General features: G+C 39.3%; 1 protein-coding gene and 1 long non-coding RNA gene across 3 annotated transcripts in view; both read right to left on the minus strand.

The window, feature by feature from the left end:
- The window catches only part of ENPP3 (ectonucleotide pyrophosphatase/phosphodiesterase 3), a 97,341-nt gene extending 92,610 nt beyond the window's left edge, over positions 1 to 4,731 (minus strand). The window contains exon 1 of one of the 2 annotated variants that reach the window (XM_070074616.1): positions 3,691 to 4,731. Coding sequence is in view for 1 of the 2 variants with exons in the window: in XM_008263526.4 (XP_008261748.2) it covers positions 3,691 to 3,768 (78 nt within the window). In the remaining variant the exon portion in view is untranslated. The remainder of the gene's footprint in view (positions 1 to 3,690) is intronic. The other variant, XM_008263526.4, reaches the window with a different exon arrangement.
- Positions 4,732 to 7,848: 3,117 nt separating this feature from the next.
- LOC138849785 (uncharacterized) lies at positions 7,849 to 20,165 on the minus strand. The gene is made up of 2 exons (XR_011388952.1): positions 19,877 to 20,165; positions 7,849 to 9,163 (listed from the first exon to the last, which is right to left on the minus strand). It is a non-coding gene; the product is annotated as an uncharacterized lncRNA (long non-coding RNA).
- Positions 20,166 to 20,205: the final 40 nt, after the last annotated feature.

Raw genomic sequence — 20,205 nt, forward strand, 5'->3', positions numbered from 1 at the left:
TAATGTCTGAAAATGAGAAAGAACGGCTCAGTAGGCTAATCCTCTGCCTTGCAGTGCCAGCACACTGGGTTCTAGTCCTGGTTGGGGCGCCAGATTCTGTCCCGGTTGCCCCTCTTCCAGGCCAGCTCTCTGCTGTGGCCAGGGAGTGCAGTGGAGGATGGCCCAAGTGCTTGGGCCCTGCACCCCATGGGAGACCAGGAGAAGCACCTGGCTCCTGCTTTCGGATAGGTGCGGTGCGCTGGCCGCAGCGCGCCGGCCGCGGCGGCCATTGGAGGGTGAACCAATGGCAAAGGAAGACCTTTCTCTCTGTCTCTCTCTCTCTCACCGTCCACTCTGGCTGTCAAAAAAAAAAAAAATGAGAAAGAAGGTCTGGGAAGAATTTTATAACAGCATTTATTACAGGTATTCTCATTCAAATACATGCATAATTCAGATATAATGAATTCAAGTAAGAATTAAAACTGCAAGAGCTACTTCACTTTTGGCCATTTTTCTTTTTTAATTAGACACCTGCTTGGAGATCATTTATCTAAAAGCATTTCAGAATTGTGAAATCCTCAATTACTTAATTCCCAGAGAGCAGAGATTTTTTTTTTATTTTTCCTGCTCTGTCGATCAGAAGATAATTAGCACATTTAACATATGTAAAATATAGTGCCCCCAAAATATACTGGCAAGTGATAGGTTTTGCTCTTTTGTTGAAACAAGTGATTCTTTGAGAAGCAATGACTTTGAACAGCCCTTGTGACTAAGGAGGAACAGTTATCTTTTTCCCCACACTATTTGGTGAACTCTTTACTTAATATAGAGTTAATCATATTTGCATAAAGTTAATTGAAAATAGGTCTTAGTAAAAAATAAGTACGGGAATAGGAGGAGGAGGAAGGGGGTGAGAAAGTGGGTAGGAGGGGAGATACAGTGAGAGAATCACCATGTTCCTACAGTTGTAACTATGAAAGCTATGAAAATTGCATTCTGGAAAAAAATAAGACTTGGAACCAAGCTTAGAAAATCATTAATACTAGATAAATATTAAAATATAAATATCAAAAAAGGAAACAAATGATTTAGAGTAATTTTGAAGCTTCTTACCAAAGACTCTGCCATTCATTTTTATTACTGCTGACAAAGCTCTATCATGTAGTAGACTTTATTCTATGATTAGATTAAGTTGTGAGCTAATTCAACAGAATTCTTGCTGTCCTCTTCTCTGTCCAATGTTCAATGATAAACATGTAGGTCAATAGAGCATCAATACTTTAGATTAAGTCCAGAAATAAATCAACAGAATTCTCACTGTCCTCCTCCCTATCCATAAAGTTCAATGATAAACATGTAGGTCAATAGAGCTTCAGTACTTTACATTGCAATAAAGAATGGGAACAGTTTAGGAAAGCATTTAACAATACCTATGGCTACCCTGTCATTTAAAGCACAAACATATGAGTTCCACAAAAGGGAAAAAATTGAATTTACTTAGATAATAAAGAATTACATAAACTATTGGTTTGGGGAGTTTGTTTTCATTCTGAAAATCAACTGGAAAAAGTAAATTTTTACAATAGAAGTGAACTTGATGACTGAAGAAAATTAGTAAAATGCTATGAAAATAATTCTTACATGAAGTCTCGAAATTCCACAAGGGTCAGTGGTCTTCTAGTATGGGTTCATTCGGGAGAATGAATGGAGAGCAGAAAGTGGACAGAAATGGTTATTGATAGTACCATTAGCACCTTGTCATGGTGCTGAGAAGCTAGACACAAAACTACAGAACCAATATTGAGAAACTCAATATGGATGCTAATACCTTTTGGTTGGCATCTTATCTTTAGTTCTCCCACTATTTAAACTGGCTGGAAAAATCAGCATCTAGCTGTCCTGAGATTCTTCAAAATTTTTGTAGTAGTAAATCTGTGTCTGTTTCTCACTAAGACAAATCTCACATATTTGTGGCTTGTTTCTTAGTTACTCTGTAAACTCCTTGAGTGCAAAAGGTTCATTTTAATCTTTCATAGTTGTTTATTCTAAATATGTCATTCTGAAAAAATATCTTGATTTGGGGGTACACTTGTGTCTGAAACTTTCTTACAATATGCATATGGTGGGAAGAATATTCAGAACTCCAGAAGTCATTGATAATCCAACATTTGCCTTTAGCAAGGCTAAATAAAGAGCTCTAGGAATATAGCTGATATCTTTAAATTTCTTTAATGGAGTATTGTTGAAACTTGGAAAAATTAGGGTATTTTTGAAATTGTAGTTTAAAATATTGGGCTTAATTACATATACTAAAAAACCACTGGAAGCGAACAAAGAAAGGCTAATAAATTATGCAAAAGTTTTGTTCTCGAGGATGTTCTCATTTCTTTAATTGGTAAGATGGGGTAACTATAACAAATAGTTTAAGAGCTAGAAAGAGTGCTCTAAAATCTCGGAATAATAAATAAATAGAATACAAGAATACTTCACACAGTTTGTGGGTAATGTGTATCATGAAAAAATATGCAAGAAATTCAAAGATTTTTGCATCAAAATTAACTTATCTTTGAAGTTCATTCATTTATTGAGAGTTTGTTTTGTTATGGTCACTGGACTCAATGCTGATGCATGTAGTATCATTTACTCTGTGAAACAATGCTGGAGAGATGGAGAGAGGGGTTGTGACATGGGCTAAAGCAGAGAAAGTAGAAATGAAAAAGCTAGCGCAGGATATGAGCATAGAGAAAAGCAATTCACTTGATTTTGTCCTTGAGGTCCCAGGCGAGGAGCCAGAAAGCAGGCTTTAGAAACAAATGGCACGGACTCAGCAAAAGGTCAGAGAGAGTGGCTTCTTGGAAATCTTGTTGAGGATCTGAATCTGAAAACCACAGCAGAAGGTGAGATCGCCTAAGTGAAAGATCTTGAGGTGGGCTTCGGGAGAATGCACGTGTGTGATGTGCAGTGAGAGCAGAGGTAAGTGGGTCCAGAATGCAGGTAATGAGGAGAGTCATAAAACTGAGAATTTCAGTGTCATTATGGAAGCAATTATTCAAAATGAGAAAATACTCAACAACATCCATGGAAGCAGCCGCGGGAATGGGAAGGAACTGACTTCAAGCACCGAGAAAAAGCCAGAGCATAGGAGGTGGGTGGGTATGAGAAGACCGAGGTGGCGCATGGAGCCCTTTTCTCTCAAGGTTTCATGGTGAAGAGAAAAGACAGAGTAACAAAATAAGGGGAGGTTTTAAAAATTTATTTCTTTAAGACAGGGGACTTCACCGAATAAAAAGATAATAAAGAGAAGAGAGGCAAAAGAGATTACCTCTAGGAATGAAGTGAAATAGGAAAATCAATAGTTCAGCAAAAAATGTAAAATATAATGATTTTTCATTTTCTGGTCTTAAAATATTCATGCAATAAACAGCTGACTTGGAGGGGAGATTATAACATGCAAAGAAATCAGTGCTGCAAAGTGTTCTTTCATGGATTCTGACTTTTTAATCAAATATTAACCTGTTGTTTCTCAAAGTTCCCACTTGCAAAATACAACTAAAAATATTAACTTGCGTTGTAGTTGACATAAGGAATAAAGATAGAATTACCCACAAGTTTTACATTTAAATAGCAACACCAACAAACACAAGTGGGGAGCTGCACACTTTTGATATTTGTTACAAAGCTAGAAAGACTAAAATTAGGAACTGTACTTACAATACATATTATTTTGTATTTCCTTAGGGTGCTCTTCTTAACAGACTCTTCGGTTACTAAAGTTAGCCTGGAATCCATTGTTCTGGCCGCTGCATAAACCTGTTTTACCAGAAGACAATAGTGCTCCTTCTTTCCTTCAGTGGGCAAAAAGAAACTGCTTGATTGCACAGCTGAGCCTGACTTTAAAGTGACAGGGAGAGTGCTGCTCTTTTGTGATTGGGCAACTTGGACAGGAGAAAAATACTGTAAAAACAATAGTGTCAGAAGATTAAAGTCCATTTCTAGTACATCGTAGACAACAACTGTTTTTCTCCTTCTAATTGTACCAAATATTAATCAAGACATACATAAGAATAATACAATAACCAAATTTTAATATAATTTGTTCATTTCTTTTCTTTAAAAATAATCCCCCAAACAAAAATCCTTACCAAACAAATTCCAGAAATTTTCTAAATTATATAAACTTTGTATCATAGTTGAAAACCAACAAATTAAAACATGTGCTTGAACTACTAAAATGGAATTCTGAAACCACTGAACTAATATAAAATACTTGACTATGAAATAATTGTGTGTTATATTTTACGATGTTTACAATTTAAGACGTGCTTTTTATTTTCATCCTCTCATGTAAAAATTCAATAATAGTTCTTTTTTCAAAAAGACTTTATTGGCCGGCACCATGGCTCACTAGGCTAATCCTCCACCTGTGGTGCCGGCACCCTGGGTTCTAGTCCCTGTTGGGGCGCCGGATCCTGTCCCGGTTGCTCCTCTTCCAGTCCAGCTCTCTTCTGTGGCCCAGGAAGGCAGTGGAGGATGGCCCAAGTGTTTGGGCCCTGCACCCGCATGGGAGACCAGGAGGAAGCACCAGGCTCCTGGCTTCGGATTGGTGCAGTGCCGGCCGTAGCGGCCATTTGGGGGGGTGAACCAACGGAAGGAAGACCTTTCTTTCTGTCTCTCCCTCTCTCTCACTGTCTATAAGTCTCTCTCTCTCTCTCTCTCTCTCTCTATCTCTATCTCTCACTGTCTAACTCTGCCTGGCAAAAAAAAAAAAAAAAAAAAAAAAAAAAAGACTTTATTCACGTATTTGAGAGGTAGAGTTACAGACAGAGAGAGGGACAGAGAGAAAGGTATTCCATTTGCTAGTTCACTCTCCAAATAGCCACAACAGCTGGAGCTGTGCCAATCTGAAGCCAGGAGCCGGGAGCATCTTCTGGATCTCCCACATGGGAGCAGGAGCTCAAACACTTGGGCCATCAGAGAGCTGGATTGGAAGAGAAGGAGCTGGAACAAGAACCAAAGCCCGTACGGGATACTGGCGCTGCAGGTGGCCCAATAATATTTCTTGAAAACATTTTATTCCTGTTTTTTTGGGGGGTGACTAAATGAAGGCTCTGATTATTTAAATAAAATTATGTGACTTTCTCACCAAAAGTCACACAGTTTCCTGATGCCAGAGCTAGAACAGGAACCCAAGTCTTTTGACTTCTCAAATCCACTTTCTTTTAGTCTGGGTCTCCCATGTGGGTGGCAGGGGCCCAAACACTTGGCCCAACTTCCATTGCTTTTCTCAGGTCATTAACAGGGAGCTGAATTGGAAGTGAAACCGCTGGAACTCAAACCAGTGCGCATATGGGATGCTGATGTCATAGGCGGTGGGTGGCTTTACCCACTATGCCACAATGCTGGCCCCTCCAAATGATTTTATATATAACTAAGATCAGTCTACACACTTGCTTTAAATGATGTACACATTCAGATTTTCTTCTGCAAACATTTACTCTGTAGCCTAACAAAACTTTTGAATTTTTACACATAAGTTCAGAGCACTAGCTACTTCCAAGGGTTTCGTTGTTTTATCATCCTAATTTTACAAAAAAAGATAAAACCTATATCACAATTAGCCTCAAAATTAGGGGATCACTAGGTTCTATGTTTTTTTACCTAATCATCTGTTATAGGACTTCAATGTTTACAGGTTTCTGGGTTCTGAATGTCTGTTTGCATTTATGACAATCTACCCCCTCTACTTGATTCTGCTTGCTGGGATTCCTACTTTATCTTTCCCTCTGTGATGGATCTATTCATTGCCATGATGACATCTTGTAGATGTAGTAAAAACTACAAACAATTGACTATTTAAAGAGGAAATAATCTTCAACAACATGAGTTGACCTCATCTAACCAGTTCAAGGTCTTAAGAGTGAAAACAAGTTTATCAGAAAATAAATTCTGCCTCAGGACAGTGGCATTAGTTTCAGTGTCTAGCCTGCCCTCTCCTACAGTTTCTGGACATGCCAGCTCCACAATCAGGTAAGTCAATTGCTCAATACCTCACTCTTTCTCCCTCTGGAGATTATATTCTTCAGCTTTAAAGTGACCTCGGGGGCAGGCATTTGGCACAGCATCTTGAAATGCCTGCATTGCATACCAGAGTGCCTGGGTCTGAGTTCCAACTCTACTTCTGATTCCAGCTTCCTGCTAACGTGTACTTTTGGAGGCAGCAGGTGATGGCTCTAATACTTGGGTCTCTGCCACCCACATGAAGTTCTGAATTGAGTTCTGTGTTCCTTGGCTTCAGCCTTTCCCAGTCCAATATGTTGCAGGCACTTGGGGAGTAAACCGGAAGATGGGTGGTTCCCCTCTGTCTCTGTCTCCCTGCCTCTCTGTCTCTCTGAGTTTCTCTGCCCTTCAAATAAATTAAATAAATAAGTTAAAATAAACAATAAGGTCGATGGCATTATTGTGGGAAACCTAAATTTAAGCTAAGAAGAGCCTCAGATTATCTCTAAGTTACTAAATTTTGAATATTATAATGGAGGTGGATCTTAGCCCTTCAAGTTCTGAGGTTAGTGAACGTCAGGGATTCTACCCGGGTGAAGTATAGATAAGCACACTAATGATGTTGCCATTACTGAGTCTCTAATCATGTTTTCTTCTCTAGCAGCCCCCAGCTAATACCTAAACCCGAACTTCTCTGAGTCTCTCAACTTTTAGAAACATGTCCCTAACTGTTCACGTGAATATTGAACACTGGCCAAATCCACACCCTCCGTGTAATTTAGACTTTGGAATAGCCATGTCATCTAGATCTGAACCTGTGTTTTTCTAAGTTACCTGGACCTTGGAAGCTTCCCTACTCTTTCCCTGTTACCTCCAAGACAATCTGCACCTTCTGCACCCTGAAAACTTTGCTCTGCATTTTCGAATGCTTAATGGCCTAGATCACACACACTCTCAGAGGTAGTTACCACTAACTCTTTACCAGTCTGAATCATAAAAAATTCTTACATTCTAAAAGGTCCCATTGTCTGCAAAATTTGGGGCATTTTTCTAAAATCACAGAAAATCCATTTGTTGCTGTCTTAGGAAAAGCCCATGGGCCTGTTGACTTCCTTAATTCTCAAAAACTTGCCCTTCCTGGTTCCAGAGCTACAACTTGGATGGTAGATGGACAAGCTAGACTGGGAGAGTCCAGAGAAACTAGATACACTAAGGGAGGTGATGGGAGTGAGGCAGAAACTAGGCTCAGGCCCAATAGCAAGAGGAAGAAGGAAGGCAGATCATCAAGGAAGCCAGACCTCAAATAACATGATAACAGGTGATCCACTTTATGAAAGGTCAGTCTTGAAGAAAAGGTAGAAAAATTTGCAGGGAGATTGGCAAGCAAAGCAAAAAGAAAGTTAGCCCTGTAGATAACTGGTACAAGAAAGATGGATATTAATTAATGTTGAATGATTAGGACTATCCGTTTAGGTAACACTGGAGCCAGCACCGACAAACCTTGTCTGAGTGGCACAAGTACACACAGGGTACAAGACAAGCATCTCATTATTGAAATATAGGAATTGAATTCTTGGAATTGAACTATACATAAAATTACTAGGTTACTAGACATCCAAATAATAACTGTGACAAAGTAGAATCCATGACCATGAATTGATATCAGTATTTGGCAATACCTATGTGGATGAAAAGACATTTTATTTTTTCTCCTAAAGAAATCTTTCATTTTAGAAATAAAAACGTAATACATTTCATAAATTCAACTTCAGGAACATAGAGATTCTTCTCACTGTACCCTCCCTCCCACCCACACTCACCCCTTTTCCTCCTCCCTCTCCTATTCCCAGTCTCATTTTTTACTAAGATGTATTTTCAATTAACTTTATTTTTTAAAAGATTTATTTATTTATTTGAAAGAGTTACACACAGAGAGAGGAGAAGCAGAGAGAGAGAAAGAGAGAGATCTTCCATCCAATGGTTCATTCCCCAAGGTCACAATGGCCGGAGCTGCACCGAACCGAAGCCAGGAGCTAGGAGCTTCTTCAGGGTCTCTCATGTGGGTGCAGGGATCCAAGGACTTGGGCCATCTTCTACTGTTTTCCCAGGCCATAGCAGAGAGCTGGATTGGAAGTGGAGCAGCCGGGTCTCGAACAGGCGCCCATATGGGATGTCGGTGCTTCAGGCCAGGGCATTAACTTGCCACAGCGCTGGCCCCTCAATTAACTTTATACATAGAAGATCAACTCTATACTAAGCAAAGAGTTCAACAAATTGTATGGAAACAAAAAAACTGTTCCTCAACAGTTGAGACAGAGTTATTCAAAGTCATTGCATCTCCAGATTAATTTCACTTCTTTTCTTAAGCTTTTTATTTGAGAAAAATTAATTAATTTTAAAGAAGAACCTGAGAATTATGCATCTTTTGTGGGCATTTAGACATAACTATAACCTATGAAACATAAAAATATCCTCCACTTAATAAACTAAAACGAAGTAAATCTTTGAGAACAAGTTTTACTTGTCCTGCATGACAAGTTAGTGCACAGTGACTCATGTTGTTAATTTTACAATTAACACTCAAAAAGACATTTTAAAAATCAATGCATAAAATCTCATTATTAATCAGCACAGATGAATATTTATAATCAATTTGGAGATAGGAAACTTAATTTGATCAATCCTCTAGCATTGCAATTGTTTTCTACAAAACAATTTAAAATCTCTAACATTATCTCTGGGTCCTGGAGGACTGCATCTCTTACTTTTCTCAAGTGCAGAAATTTTACCTAGTAGCAATAGAATTCTATGACCATTATCTTATTCATTTCAAAATTCAGAAATAATTTGATTTTTCAAAAAAATTTTCAGGCTTTAATAGACTCGTCCTGTTTTAGTGCTTTCATGGGGTCTCATGTAAGACTTAGACTATAGCAATGTCTCCGCAAGAGACCTCCTAAAATTACTTTGTTACCTGAGCTCTCCCAGCTGTGGGAGAGGCCCATAATTGTCAGTCTAAGAAGCACAGGTACAGGTCATGGTCTGTCTGCTTCTGTGAACCTTGCATGGGCTGAGTGATTTACCAGAATCATGGAACCCTTCTCTGGCATGTATGCTCCATGGGGGCAAGAAGTAAGTTAGTTTCAGCTTGCCATTTTGTTCCGGTGTGTACCACAATGACCAGCACCTACAAGACAATAAATGACCACTGAATAAATTATTTGTTTCCAAATTAAAATTGGAAGTCTAACTAAACTAACACACATAAATATACAATGAATGGAATTGTTATAAATGATGACAAACTTATGTGGCATAATTTTACAGATAATCTAAATCTTTCTCTCCATCCAGCATTCCAGAAGTAGCTATTACTGCAAAGAAAGTCTTGTCCATGAAATAAAGTGTCTTTGAATGTTTTTATTCAACTAAGAATAATGACAAATAACTAAGTACCACCAAGTCTGAGACTTTATGCAGGTATTAAGGAGACGCAAGCACATTTACCTTCTGTATCTGCCATAAAAAGCTTTAGTCAGGTACAGAAATAGGTCATTTCAACCAGAATTTAGCATGTAATGTGATATGCTAGTGATAATAAGGAACTACATAGGATTCAAGAGGAGAATAATAGATTTTTCTAAGGAAGGGGATTCAGAAAATTACCTATGCTAGGTTGTTCAGGCTACAATAAAAAAGAGAGACTACAGGAGAACTTTGGGGAGACTCTAAAAGACATTGGCATAGAAAAAGAGTTTTTAGAAAAGACCCTAGCAGCACAGACAATCAAAGCAAAAACAGAGAAACAGGAATACACCAAGCTAAGAAGCTTATGCACTGGAAATGAAACACTATAAAAAGTGAAGAGCAATGGACAGAATGGGAGAAAATATTTGCAAACTATGAAATTGCTAAATGATTAATACCCAGGATTTATAAAGAACTCAAGAAACTCAACAATAACAAACCAAACAATCCAGTTAAGAAAGGGACAAAGGACTTGAACAGGCATTTTTCAAAAGAGGAAATTCAAATGGCCAACAGACACATGAAAAAAATGCTCAGGATCAATAGCCATCAGGGAAATGCAAATCAAAACCACAATAAGCCTTCACCTTACCCCAGTTAGAATGGCTCTCAAACAGAAATCAAAAAGTAATAAATTCTGGCTAGGATGTGGGGGGAAAAGTTATCCTAACACATTCTTGTTGGGAATGCAAACTAGTATAGCCATTGTGGAAGACAGTATGGAGATTCTGCAGATGTCTGAAACTGGAGCCATCTCTTTCCTGGCATTTCATTCAAAGGAAATGAAATCACATATAAAAGAGTTATTTGTACCCCTTGTTTATTGCAGTTCAATTCATAATAGGTAAGATATAGAATTGACCCAGATGTCCATCAACTGATGACTGTATAAAGAAAATGGAATATTACTCAGCAATAAAACAGAATAAAATCCCATCTTTTACAACAAAATAGATGCAACTGGAAACCATTATACTTAGTGAAATAAGCCAGCCCCAAAAAGACAAATATCATGTTTTCCTGATCTGTGGCAACTAATATAGTACAAAAAATGTAATGTATATGAATGAAATTGACATTTTGAGATTTGATTATTGTTTATAGGCCTTGTTTCTACTATTAAAAAACAACATTTTTTCTTCTTACTTTTTGTTGAATTATTTACTTAGTAGAAGGTTAAGCTTATGATTAAAAATAAACCGAAAGTATGTCATTGTAAAAATTAAAAGAAAGAATAGAAAGGAAGGAGGAGGAAGGGTGAGATCATGGGTGGGAGAGAGGGTAGGGTGGGAAGTATTACTATACTCTTAAATCTGTATATATGAAATACATAAAATTTGTTCACTTTATATAAATTTTAAAAATTAAAAAAATAAAATAGACTCTGATAAGATACACTAAGCACACTGAAATCAAAGGATCCAGGCAACTTGATCCATTTTCCTCCCACTAGGTGGTCAATCAACAGAACTTGACCCACTTGTAAGAGATTGGAGGTATCTTCTCTGCTGATTCAGATCAGCTCAAGAGGAAAGGTGCAAATCGAACCTTAGGGATTCCTAAAAAGCAATACCCCAGGCCACCCTATAAAGATACTTATATTGACCAGACTTGCACATCAGCTCAGAATGTGAATTTGGAAGGACCCTCTAGACATCTGAAGAAAGCATGTAACAAGGGCAAAAAAAGTAAAATTAATGGCTAAAAGTTATTTAAAGACAACAGAATATTCAAGAGAAAAAAATTTTTGAAAACTCACTAATGTTAATAAAGACCAAGAAAACCCATAGAAAGTAAGCAAAAAAAAAGGAATACTCAGAGATAATAGGAACGTTTGGATATTAGATACATGGTAGCAGAAATCTGAAAGAGAGAGAGGAAGGAAGGAAGGAAGGAAGGAAGAAAGGAAGGAAGGAAAGAAGGGAGGGAGGGAGGGAGGGAGGGAAAAAAGAAAGAAAAGGAAGTAAAGTGCCAAATTCCTTAAACTGTTGAAGTTTCAGTTGTACCTGTAGGAAGAAAAAAATGTGCTTAAAGAATTGTCTAGTACCAGATATAGAATAATCAGAAGCTCTTACTAATTTACACACTTGTAGTTACTCCTTCACCCTCTAACATGGTTGGGCTCACCATCAGAGTTCAGGTTAAGAACACTAATATTAAAAGGAGAAAGAAAATCCTAATCTCAGGGATAAGACTTTGAGAAGATAGTGGTGATGCTGGGAATTACACTGTTGGAAAGGCTTCTAAGCATCTATACAAAGCAGCATCACCTAACCACTCATTGTGCACAGGGAGAGGAGGCTGCACAGCAATGAATAGTAAATGACCTTGTGTAACTAATTTACCTTTCACCGATAAGAGATCTGGTCTTTGCCCTTGACTTCTGAGAGGTAAGCTTTAAGACCTTAAAATGTCGTACCTAATACAAGCATTCGGTTTGCCGGGGGACCTTGGGTCACCTTAGATAGTCTAACATTGTGATCTGGTGTGTGTGTGGTAAGACTGGGTCGTGAGGTGTCATCTGAATCTCTAGATGGGCTCACGACAGACCAGCACATGGACAGGAAACCATGTCTACCTGATAAAACCCAGAAACATACCTGGACACTGAGGTTCGGATAAACTTCTGTGGTCAGCAATATTTCCTGTGTGAAATATGGGGTCTTGAACAATCAATGGAGAATGCATATTATGAAAAAACTTCATACAGATTTAAAAACATTTTACATTCACATAAACATATATTTTAATCTCATTTCCCATAAGCTTTTTGATGTACTGTTGTGTGTATGTAAATGTTTCCAAATATGTTTTTCTGGAAAACCTTAACTGACAATAGTTGGCTTACTTAAGAGCCACTGAGCTCTGATCCCTTAGCCAGTGGGAATTGTATGGTCTTAAAAATGGAATTTTTACTTCACAAGCCAGCTTACTCTCCACAGCTTCCTTTTCGATCTCACTGCCATTTCATTCATTAATGCATCACAAACATAATAAAGTTCATGAAGCTCCCATCATGTGTCAGGCGTTATGCTGAAATTTGGAATAGAAAACAAAAATGTGGTGCTGGTACTGAGGTGGATTGGGTTAAACTGTTGCCTACAATGCTGGCATCCCATATGGATGTAGGTTTGATTCCTGGCCACTCTGTTTCTGATACAGCTCCCTGCTAATGTGCCTGGGAAAAGCAGTGGAAGATGGCCCAAGTGCTTGGGCTCCTTCACCCACATGGGAGATCCAGATGAAGCTCCTGGCTCCTGGCTTCAGTCTGGCCAAACCCTGGCCATTGTAGCCATTTGGGGAGTGAACCAGGAGCTGGAAGTAGGTGGAATATATCTCTCCCTCCACCCCCCCCACCCCTCCACTTCTTCCCTATCTCTCTCATTCTGTATCTCTACCTTTCAAAAAAATTAATAAATTTTTAAAAGAATCTTTACTTAAGATATGCTAAACTGATCTTCTGTATATAAAGAGAATTGAAAATGAATCTTGATGTGAATGGAAGGGGAGAGAGAGTGGGAAAGGGGAGGGTTGCGGGTGGGAGGGAAGTTATGGGGGGGGAAGACATTGTAATCCATAAGCTGTACTTTGGAAATTTATATTCATTAAATAAAAGTTAAAAAAAAGAAAGAAAACAAAAAGGTGTCCTTAGGTTGTTCATGTGCAGATTCTCCTCTACTCTCCACTCTCGTCCTCCTGAGCCTTCAGCTGCTTCATTGTCATCCTCAGCAGCCATGGCTCCCAGCTTCCCCCCAGAGGTGTTGAATCCCACTCCTCAGGAAGGCAGACACATCTTTCGACCCCCAAACAGGCCATATGTCTTTGAAACCAAATGCTATTCAGATATTTGAAGGGACCTTCTAGCTGACATTATTATTTTACTTTTTTCAAATATGGCTTGTTTCTTTATTCTTGCTCTTAATATTTTAGTTTTAGTAATATTTTAAATTTAGCCACATTTATTTATTTACTATTTATTTTTCTGAAAGGCAGGGAGATAGAGAAAGAGGCAAACAGAGAGCGATTTTCCATCTGTTGGTTCACTCCCCAAATGCCTTCAAGAGCCAGGATGGGGCCTGGTTGAAGCCAGGAGTTCAGAGCTCAATCTAGGTTTCCCACATGGGTGGCAGAGACCCAAGTACTGGAATCATAATCTGCTATTTCCCAGGGTACACATCAGCAAGAAGTTGAATCAGAAGCTGAATTGTCAAGATGTGATGTAGGTGTACAAAGGGTTGACTTAACAGCAGTGCTGAACACTCACCCTGAAATTTTGAAATAATTCCAAACTAACAGAAAAAGTTGGATAAATCAATGCAAAGAACAAATTTTCCCCTAAACTAATTTAGAGTAAGTTGTTAGCCTGCTCTCACATCTTCTCAAGGTACTTCAGTGTATATATAATATATATATAAATGTGGTAGAATGAGAAGGCCATGCCAACATGGCTGCTGGCTACAGAGCCTGCCTGGCAACAGGCTGTGATTGGATGGCTTTGGAAACTGCCTAGCAACAGGCTGTGATTGGTTAGGGCATAAACCGCCCCTTGACCAGATTGGCTGCCTTGGCTATATAAGCTGCTGTACCAACTGAAATAAATGAGTCTGTGGGCTGTTTGCCTCTGGCTCGCTTTCACTTGACTCCAGGGGTCTGTATTGTGACTCCATGTCTCTTGCCCCCACCATGTTCCTCCTCTCAGAACGAATCCACAGCAACATATATATTATTTAAGTAAGGACATTTTCCTTCATAGCCACCAAAGTTAAGGAACAAGCATTGATGGGTGCCTGCCATGTAATCCTCAGATCCCATTCAGTTTTGTCAATTGTCCTTAAGAGTAAAAGGATTCTCTTCAAAACTGTGTTTGTGTAAGATGTGAAGTAGGGGTCTTATCTGTAAAAAATAAGGGTGGGAAGGGAAGAAGAAGGAAGAAGAAGAGTGGGAGTCTGGATGGGAGGGAGGAAGGGGGAAGAAGCATCCTGTTCCCAAATCTGTATACATTAAATTCATGAAGCTGTATTCCTTAAACAAAATAAATCATATTTTTTTAAAAAAAGTTTGTTAGTTGTTGTGGAAATTCCTTTTTTAATATGAGGTTTTTAAAAAGATTTATTTATTTATTTTTGACAGGCAGAGTTAGACAGTGAGAGAGAGAGAGAAAGACAGAAAGGTCTTCCTTTTTCCTTTGGTTCACCCCCCAAATGGCTGCTACGGCCGGTGCATTGTGCCAATCCAAAGCCAGGAGCCAGGTGCTTCCTCCTGGTCTCCCATGCGGGTGCAGGGCCCAAACACTTGGGCCATCCTCCACTGCCTTCCCGGGCCACAGCTGAGAGAAGGACTGGAAGAGGAGCAACCAGAACAGAATCCGCGCCCCAACAGGGACTAGAACCCGGGTGCTGGCACTGCAGGCAGAGGATTAGCCAAGTAAACCGTGCTGCTGGCCGATTTATTTACTTATTTGAGTGTCACAGTTACACATAGAAAGTAGAGGCAGAGAGGGGGGGGGTCTTCCATCTGCTGGTTCACTCCCCAGATGGCCACAATGGCCAGAGCTGTGCCAATCCAAAGCCAGGAGCCAGGAGCTTCTTCCAGGTCTCCCACGCAGGTGCAGGGGCCCAAGGACTTGGGCCATCTTCTACTGCTTTCCCAGACCATAGCAGAGAGCTGGATTGGAAGTGGAACAGTCGCGTCTCAAACTGTCACCCATATGGAATGCTGGCACTTCAGGCCAAGGTGTTAACCTGCTGCGCCACAGCTCTGGCCCTGAAATTCCTTTTTTTTTTTTTTTTTAAAGATTTATTTATTTACTTGAAAGTCAGAGTTACACAGGGAGAGAAGGAGAGGCAGAAAGAGGGAGAGGTCTTCCATTCACTGGTTCACTCTCCATTTGGCCTCAATAGCTGGAGCTGTGCCAATCCGAAGCCAGGAGACAGGAGTTTCTTCCAGGTCTTCCACGTGGGTGCAGGGGCCCAAGGACTTGGACCATCCTCTACTGCTTTCCCAGGCCATAGCAGAAAGCTGGATCAGAAGTGGAACAGCCAGGACTTGAACCCGTGCCCTTATAGGATGCCGGCACTGAAGGCAGCGGCTTTACCCACTATGGCACAGTGCCGACCTGGGACAATTCCTTAATTCAGGAAGTCTGTAAGTTAGTCCTTGACTTCCTTTACTGTGAAACTTTTGACTATTATAACCAGTCATTTAGTAGAATGCCCCTCAGTGTTTCGCTTTATATTTCTTCATGATTAGATTCAGCTTATCCAACTTTGGCAGAAAAATAACAAGAATGGTGCTGTGTTCTCCTCATCATGTTCTATTAGGGAGGAGTATGATTTTGATTTTTTCCCAGCATTGATGGTGCTCACTTTGATCACTTGATTAAGGGGTGGTGGTTGCCAGGCTTCTACACTATGAATTTACTGGAGTTGCACTGAAATTATATATTTCTATCATTTCTAACCAAAAATTTTATTCATCTTTATATTTACAACTTCATGGACTGAGACTTTCCTATGTTATTCAGTGGACTGTGATCTATTACCATTATTTTTTGAGACTCACACTTTCCCAGATTGGACCTTTGAGAATGCCTTCAAGATTCTCATCCATCTTTAAGAATTTTCTTGTTTAATGGCAAAACAAGATGCTTTATGTTCCTCTTGTACTTTCCCTGACCCAGGTCTGCGATCAGGCTTACATACAAGATATTTGGCTCCCTTAAGCAGAGAATAGTATTTGGATCTGACCTCAAGGTGCAATCTCCTAAGCCATATCCATTTCTAGAGCTAAGGAATATGTGTTTGGGTGTGCTATTTGTGTTTGTGTATGTGTACATTTACACTTATTATCTATATTCACTTTTTTTTTTTTTTGGACAGGCAGAGTGGACAGTGAGAGAGAGAGACAGAGAGAAAGGTCTTACTTTTGCCGTTGGTTCACCCTCCAATGGCCGCCGTGGCCGGTGCACCGCGCTGATCCGATGGCAGGAGCCAGGTACTTCTCCTGGTCTCCCATGGGGTGCAGGGCCCAAGCACTTGGGCCATCCTCCACTGCACTCCCTGGCCATAGCAGAGAGCTGGCCTGGAAGAGGGGCAACTGGGACAGAATCTGGCGCCCCCACCGGGACTAGAACCCGGTGTGCCGGCGCCGCAAGCTGGAGGATTAGCCTAGTGAGCCACGGCGCCGGCCTTATATTCACTTCTAAAACTATTTCTTAAAGAGTTCATATCATGAATATTAATCAGCCATTAAAGGAATGAAATTTTGACATTTGCAACAAAATGAATGCAACTGGAGATCATTATGCTGTGAAATAATCCAGACCCCAAAAGAAAACTATCACATGCTTTCTCTTATTTGAGGTAGTTAATATTTATAGATATACTACTATAGTTTTAATAATGTGATAATTTTAGAATTTACTGTCTATGAGTGAAATGGACATCTTTGCATTTGATTATTGTTTATAACCCTTGCCTATATTCCTGCTGAACTGTGTCTTTTTACTTCTTAAACTGTTTATTTAGTGGAGCATTAAGTCTTTGGTTATAAGCATAAATTTAAAATGTGTTATCTCAAAAATTAAGAAAGAAAGATAGATGGAGGGAGGGAGAGAGGGAAGTATCATTGTATTCTTAGAATTATATCTATAAACTACAAGGAATCTGTTCTGTTTGTACTGATCACATTAACATGGCAATTGACGAGAAAAAAAACTTCCAATTCCAATCAAGTACAACTTCTCCTACCTGACCTTCACAAACTTACTATCTTTGCTTATTTTATTAATTCCCCACTCTGGAACCAGTCTCCTAGTCTTCTCATGCTTAGATACCAACCTCATTCCACTCAATCACCTACAACCTCTGCCTGGATGTCCCCAGGTAGAAGCCCTAATAGGCCTGACAGACAAAGTATCAAACCAAAGGAGGAGTATTCGTGAGCCTTCAACCTGATGGAAATTAGCCTTTGAGTTTTCAGACTGGCTTGGTATTCATGACCGCTTTGTTCTTTTCAACTTCCTTCTTTTGGACTGGGAACATATATCCTATGCCTGTCCCACCATTACATTTTGAAGCAGAGAACCTGTTATTCAGTCCCACAGGTTCACAGCTGGAATTCTGCCTTAGGATAAAACATACCTTGAGGCTCTCACTCATACCTGATTTAGGTGATATTTAGATAATATTTCAGACTTAAGGGTTGATGCTAGAATTAAAAGACTTTGAGACTATTGGGATGACAGTGAATGTACTTTGCATGTGAGAAGGATAGGAATTTACAGTGTCAGAGGGTCAAGTGTTTAGGTTGAATTTTGTCCCTCCAAAAGTATCAATACCCAGTGCCTCAGAATGTGGCTATACTTGCAGGTAGTGTTTTAAAGGGGTACTTAAAATGAAAATGAAGTCATTAACGTGAACCCTAGACCATTAGGACTGATGTCCTTATAAGAAAGGGAAATTAGGACACAGCTATGACAGAGGGAGCCAAGGGAAGACACAAGAAGACAGCCATCCACAAGCGAAGGAGAGAGGCATCCGAAGGAAACAGCCCTGCTAACATCTTAATAACAGACTTCTAGAATTCAATTTTGTGAGAAAATAAATTTCTTCTCCTAATCTACCCAGTTTTCGGATTTCATTATAGCAGCCCAAAAAAACTAATACTTTAAGCCTAACTTAATGATAGTCTCCTGCAGGAAATTTGAATTTGATCATCTCAGTTTCTAGTAGTTACTCTGTGGTTAACAATGACACACAGTGGTTGTACATGCATATTACAGTTCCAGGTCAAGGACGGGTAAAAAAGATGAGTGAGGAGTCATGTTCTCATTGTCCAGCAGCCTCAAGGGAAGAGAGTGCTTGGAAGTCTCCAGTATTGCACAGCCCTCAGAGAAGTTAGAAGTCATTAGAGCCTTTGACTCCAACCAGTAATTTTCTTCATAATCTCAGAAGAATTAAAACGAGAGATCCTTATTTTCTGGAATGAGCATATTGCTGAGTGAATTTCACATGTTAGATCTTCCTCCTAAAATACTGAGAGCAGAGAACTACCATGTGAGGCAGCTCAGAGCCATTCACTAAGACTTATTTTGAAGAATCTGAGTAGGAACTTGGATGAAAGGAGTGTTTACAAATAAAACTTTTGTATTACATACACCCTAGTTGCAATAAAAACAATGGACAATGATCTGTCAACAGTACCAATGGGCTATACTCACATACAGGCTTTGGGGAGTATATGAACAAGCAATAAATATTATTTTTAGGAGGTGACCCTGTAGTTGACAAATCACACAATAGCCACAGACTGCTTCTAAACAACCAACAAAAAAAAAACACATCAATGGGATTTGCTGCACTTGAAGTCTTACAAGAGAACAGCGAATAATAAAGTCTGAAAATAGCCCAAAAGACAAATATCATTGTGGTAGCTAATAAGTAGAGTACAAAAAAAGTAATGTCTGAGAGTGAAATTGACATCTTGAGATTTGTTTATTACTTATGTCTATTCTCCTTGTCTTGTGTATACTCCTTCAGAGCAGGAATCTTTCTGCTTTTTAAATTTAGTGTTGAATTCTTTATTTCATGGAGGATTAAGCCTGTGACTATAAAGTAAATTGACAGTATGTTATCACAAAACATAAAAGGAAAAAAAAGAAATAAAGAAAGGAGGAGGGAGGGTGGGAAATACGTGCTTAAAATTGTATATACATGTGTATATATACGTATATATGTGTATATACACATATATGTATATATGCATATATGTATATACATGCATATGTATATACATAGTATATTCATGTATAAAATACATGAAATCTATTTTATTTATATAAATAAATAAAATGACAAAAGCATCGCAGAATACACTTTCTTACTTGAAATGTTTCCCTAAATGTCAACTTTTGAAGTTCAACTCAAATTTGGCAAATCTGAACTTCTCATATTTAACAGAATAATTATTTTGTACATATGCCTACCTAGGCTGGCATGGAAAGGGTGTCATTTCACAAATTACTGGATAGTATCGGAATAGTTACGGTACCAATACTCCTTGCCTTGTAAAAATCGTCTAGAAACACTATTTACTAGAACTTACTTCAAAGAAAGGCAACATGGCATTGTTTTAAAAAAAAATTTGGTTTCTAGCGTCTCAAAGAGCTGCACTAAAATCCTGATCCACATTTACTGGTTTTTCTTTTTTCTTTTTTCACTTTTAGAAGCTTAAAGTGTGATTTAACCTTCCTAAGTCTCAGTTTCCCCACTTGTAACAGAAGCAATAACAAATTCCTGGATGTCACTGTGAATATCAGTATTTCATTCAATGCATTCTTTACAGCGCTTATTATGTCCTAAGCACATAGTACCTGGTATGTAGCAAGCACTTGGACTCCTGTTATGACACTGAGTTACCATAATTGAGAAGATATGGTCCCTGTAGCCAGAAAAAATGTGGTTTCAACTCTTGCTCCAGGTAGACAGGGCTCCAGGTCAATCAGTCTGAGACATCAGCTTGCTCCCAGCTGCGCCAAATCATTTTCTGCCGGCTGCAGCCCCTGGGCTCCAATCTTCTTCCCAGTCTGCAAAAGGGTTAGCCCGGGGCCTGGAGCCCTACCGCCGGGAGGTGGGGGCCTGCTGCCTAAGACGCCTGCGGCTGACTTGGGCTCGAGTCTCCTCTTGAGGGCACTCTTGTCCA

The sequence above is a fragment of the Oryctolagus cuniculus genome, chromosome 5, assembly GCF_964237555.1.
Source record: "Oryctolagus cuniculus chromosome 5, mOryCun1.1, whole genome shotgun sequence".
NCBI lineage: Eukaryota > Metazoa > Chordata > Mammalia > Lagomorpha > Leporidae > Oryctolagus > Oryctolagus cuniculus.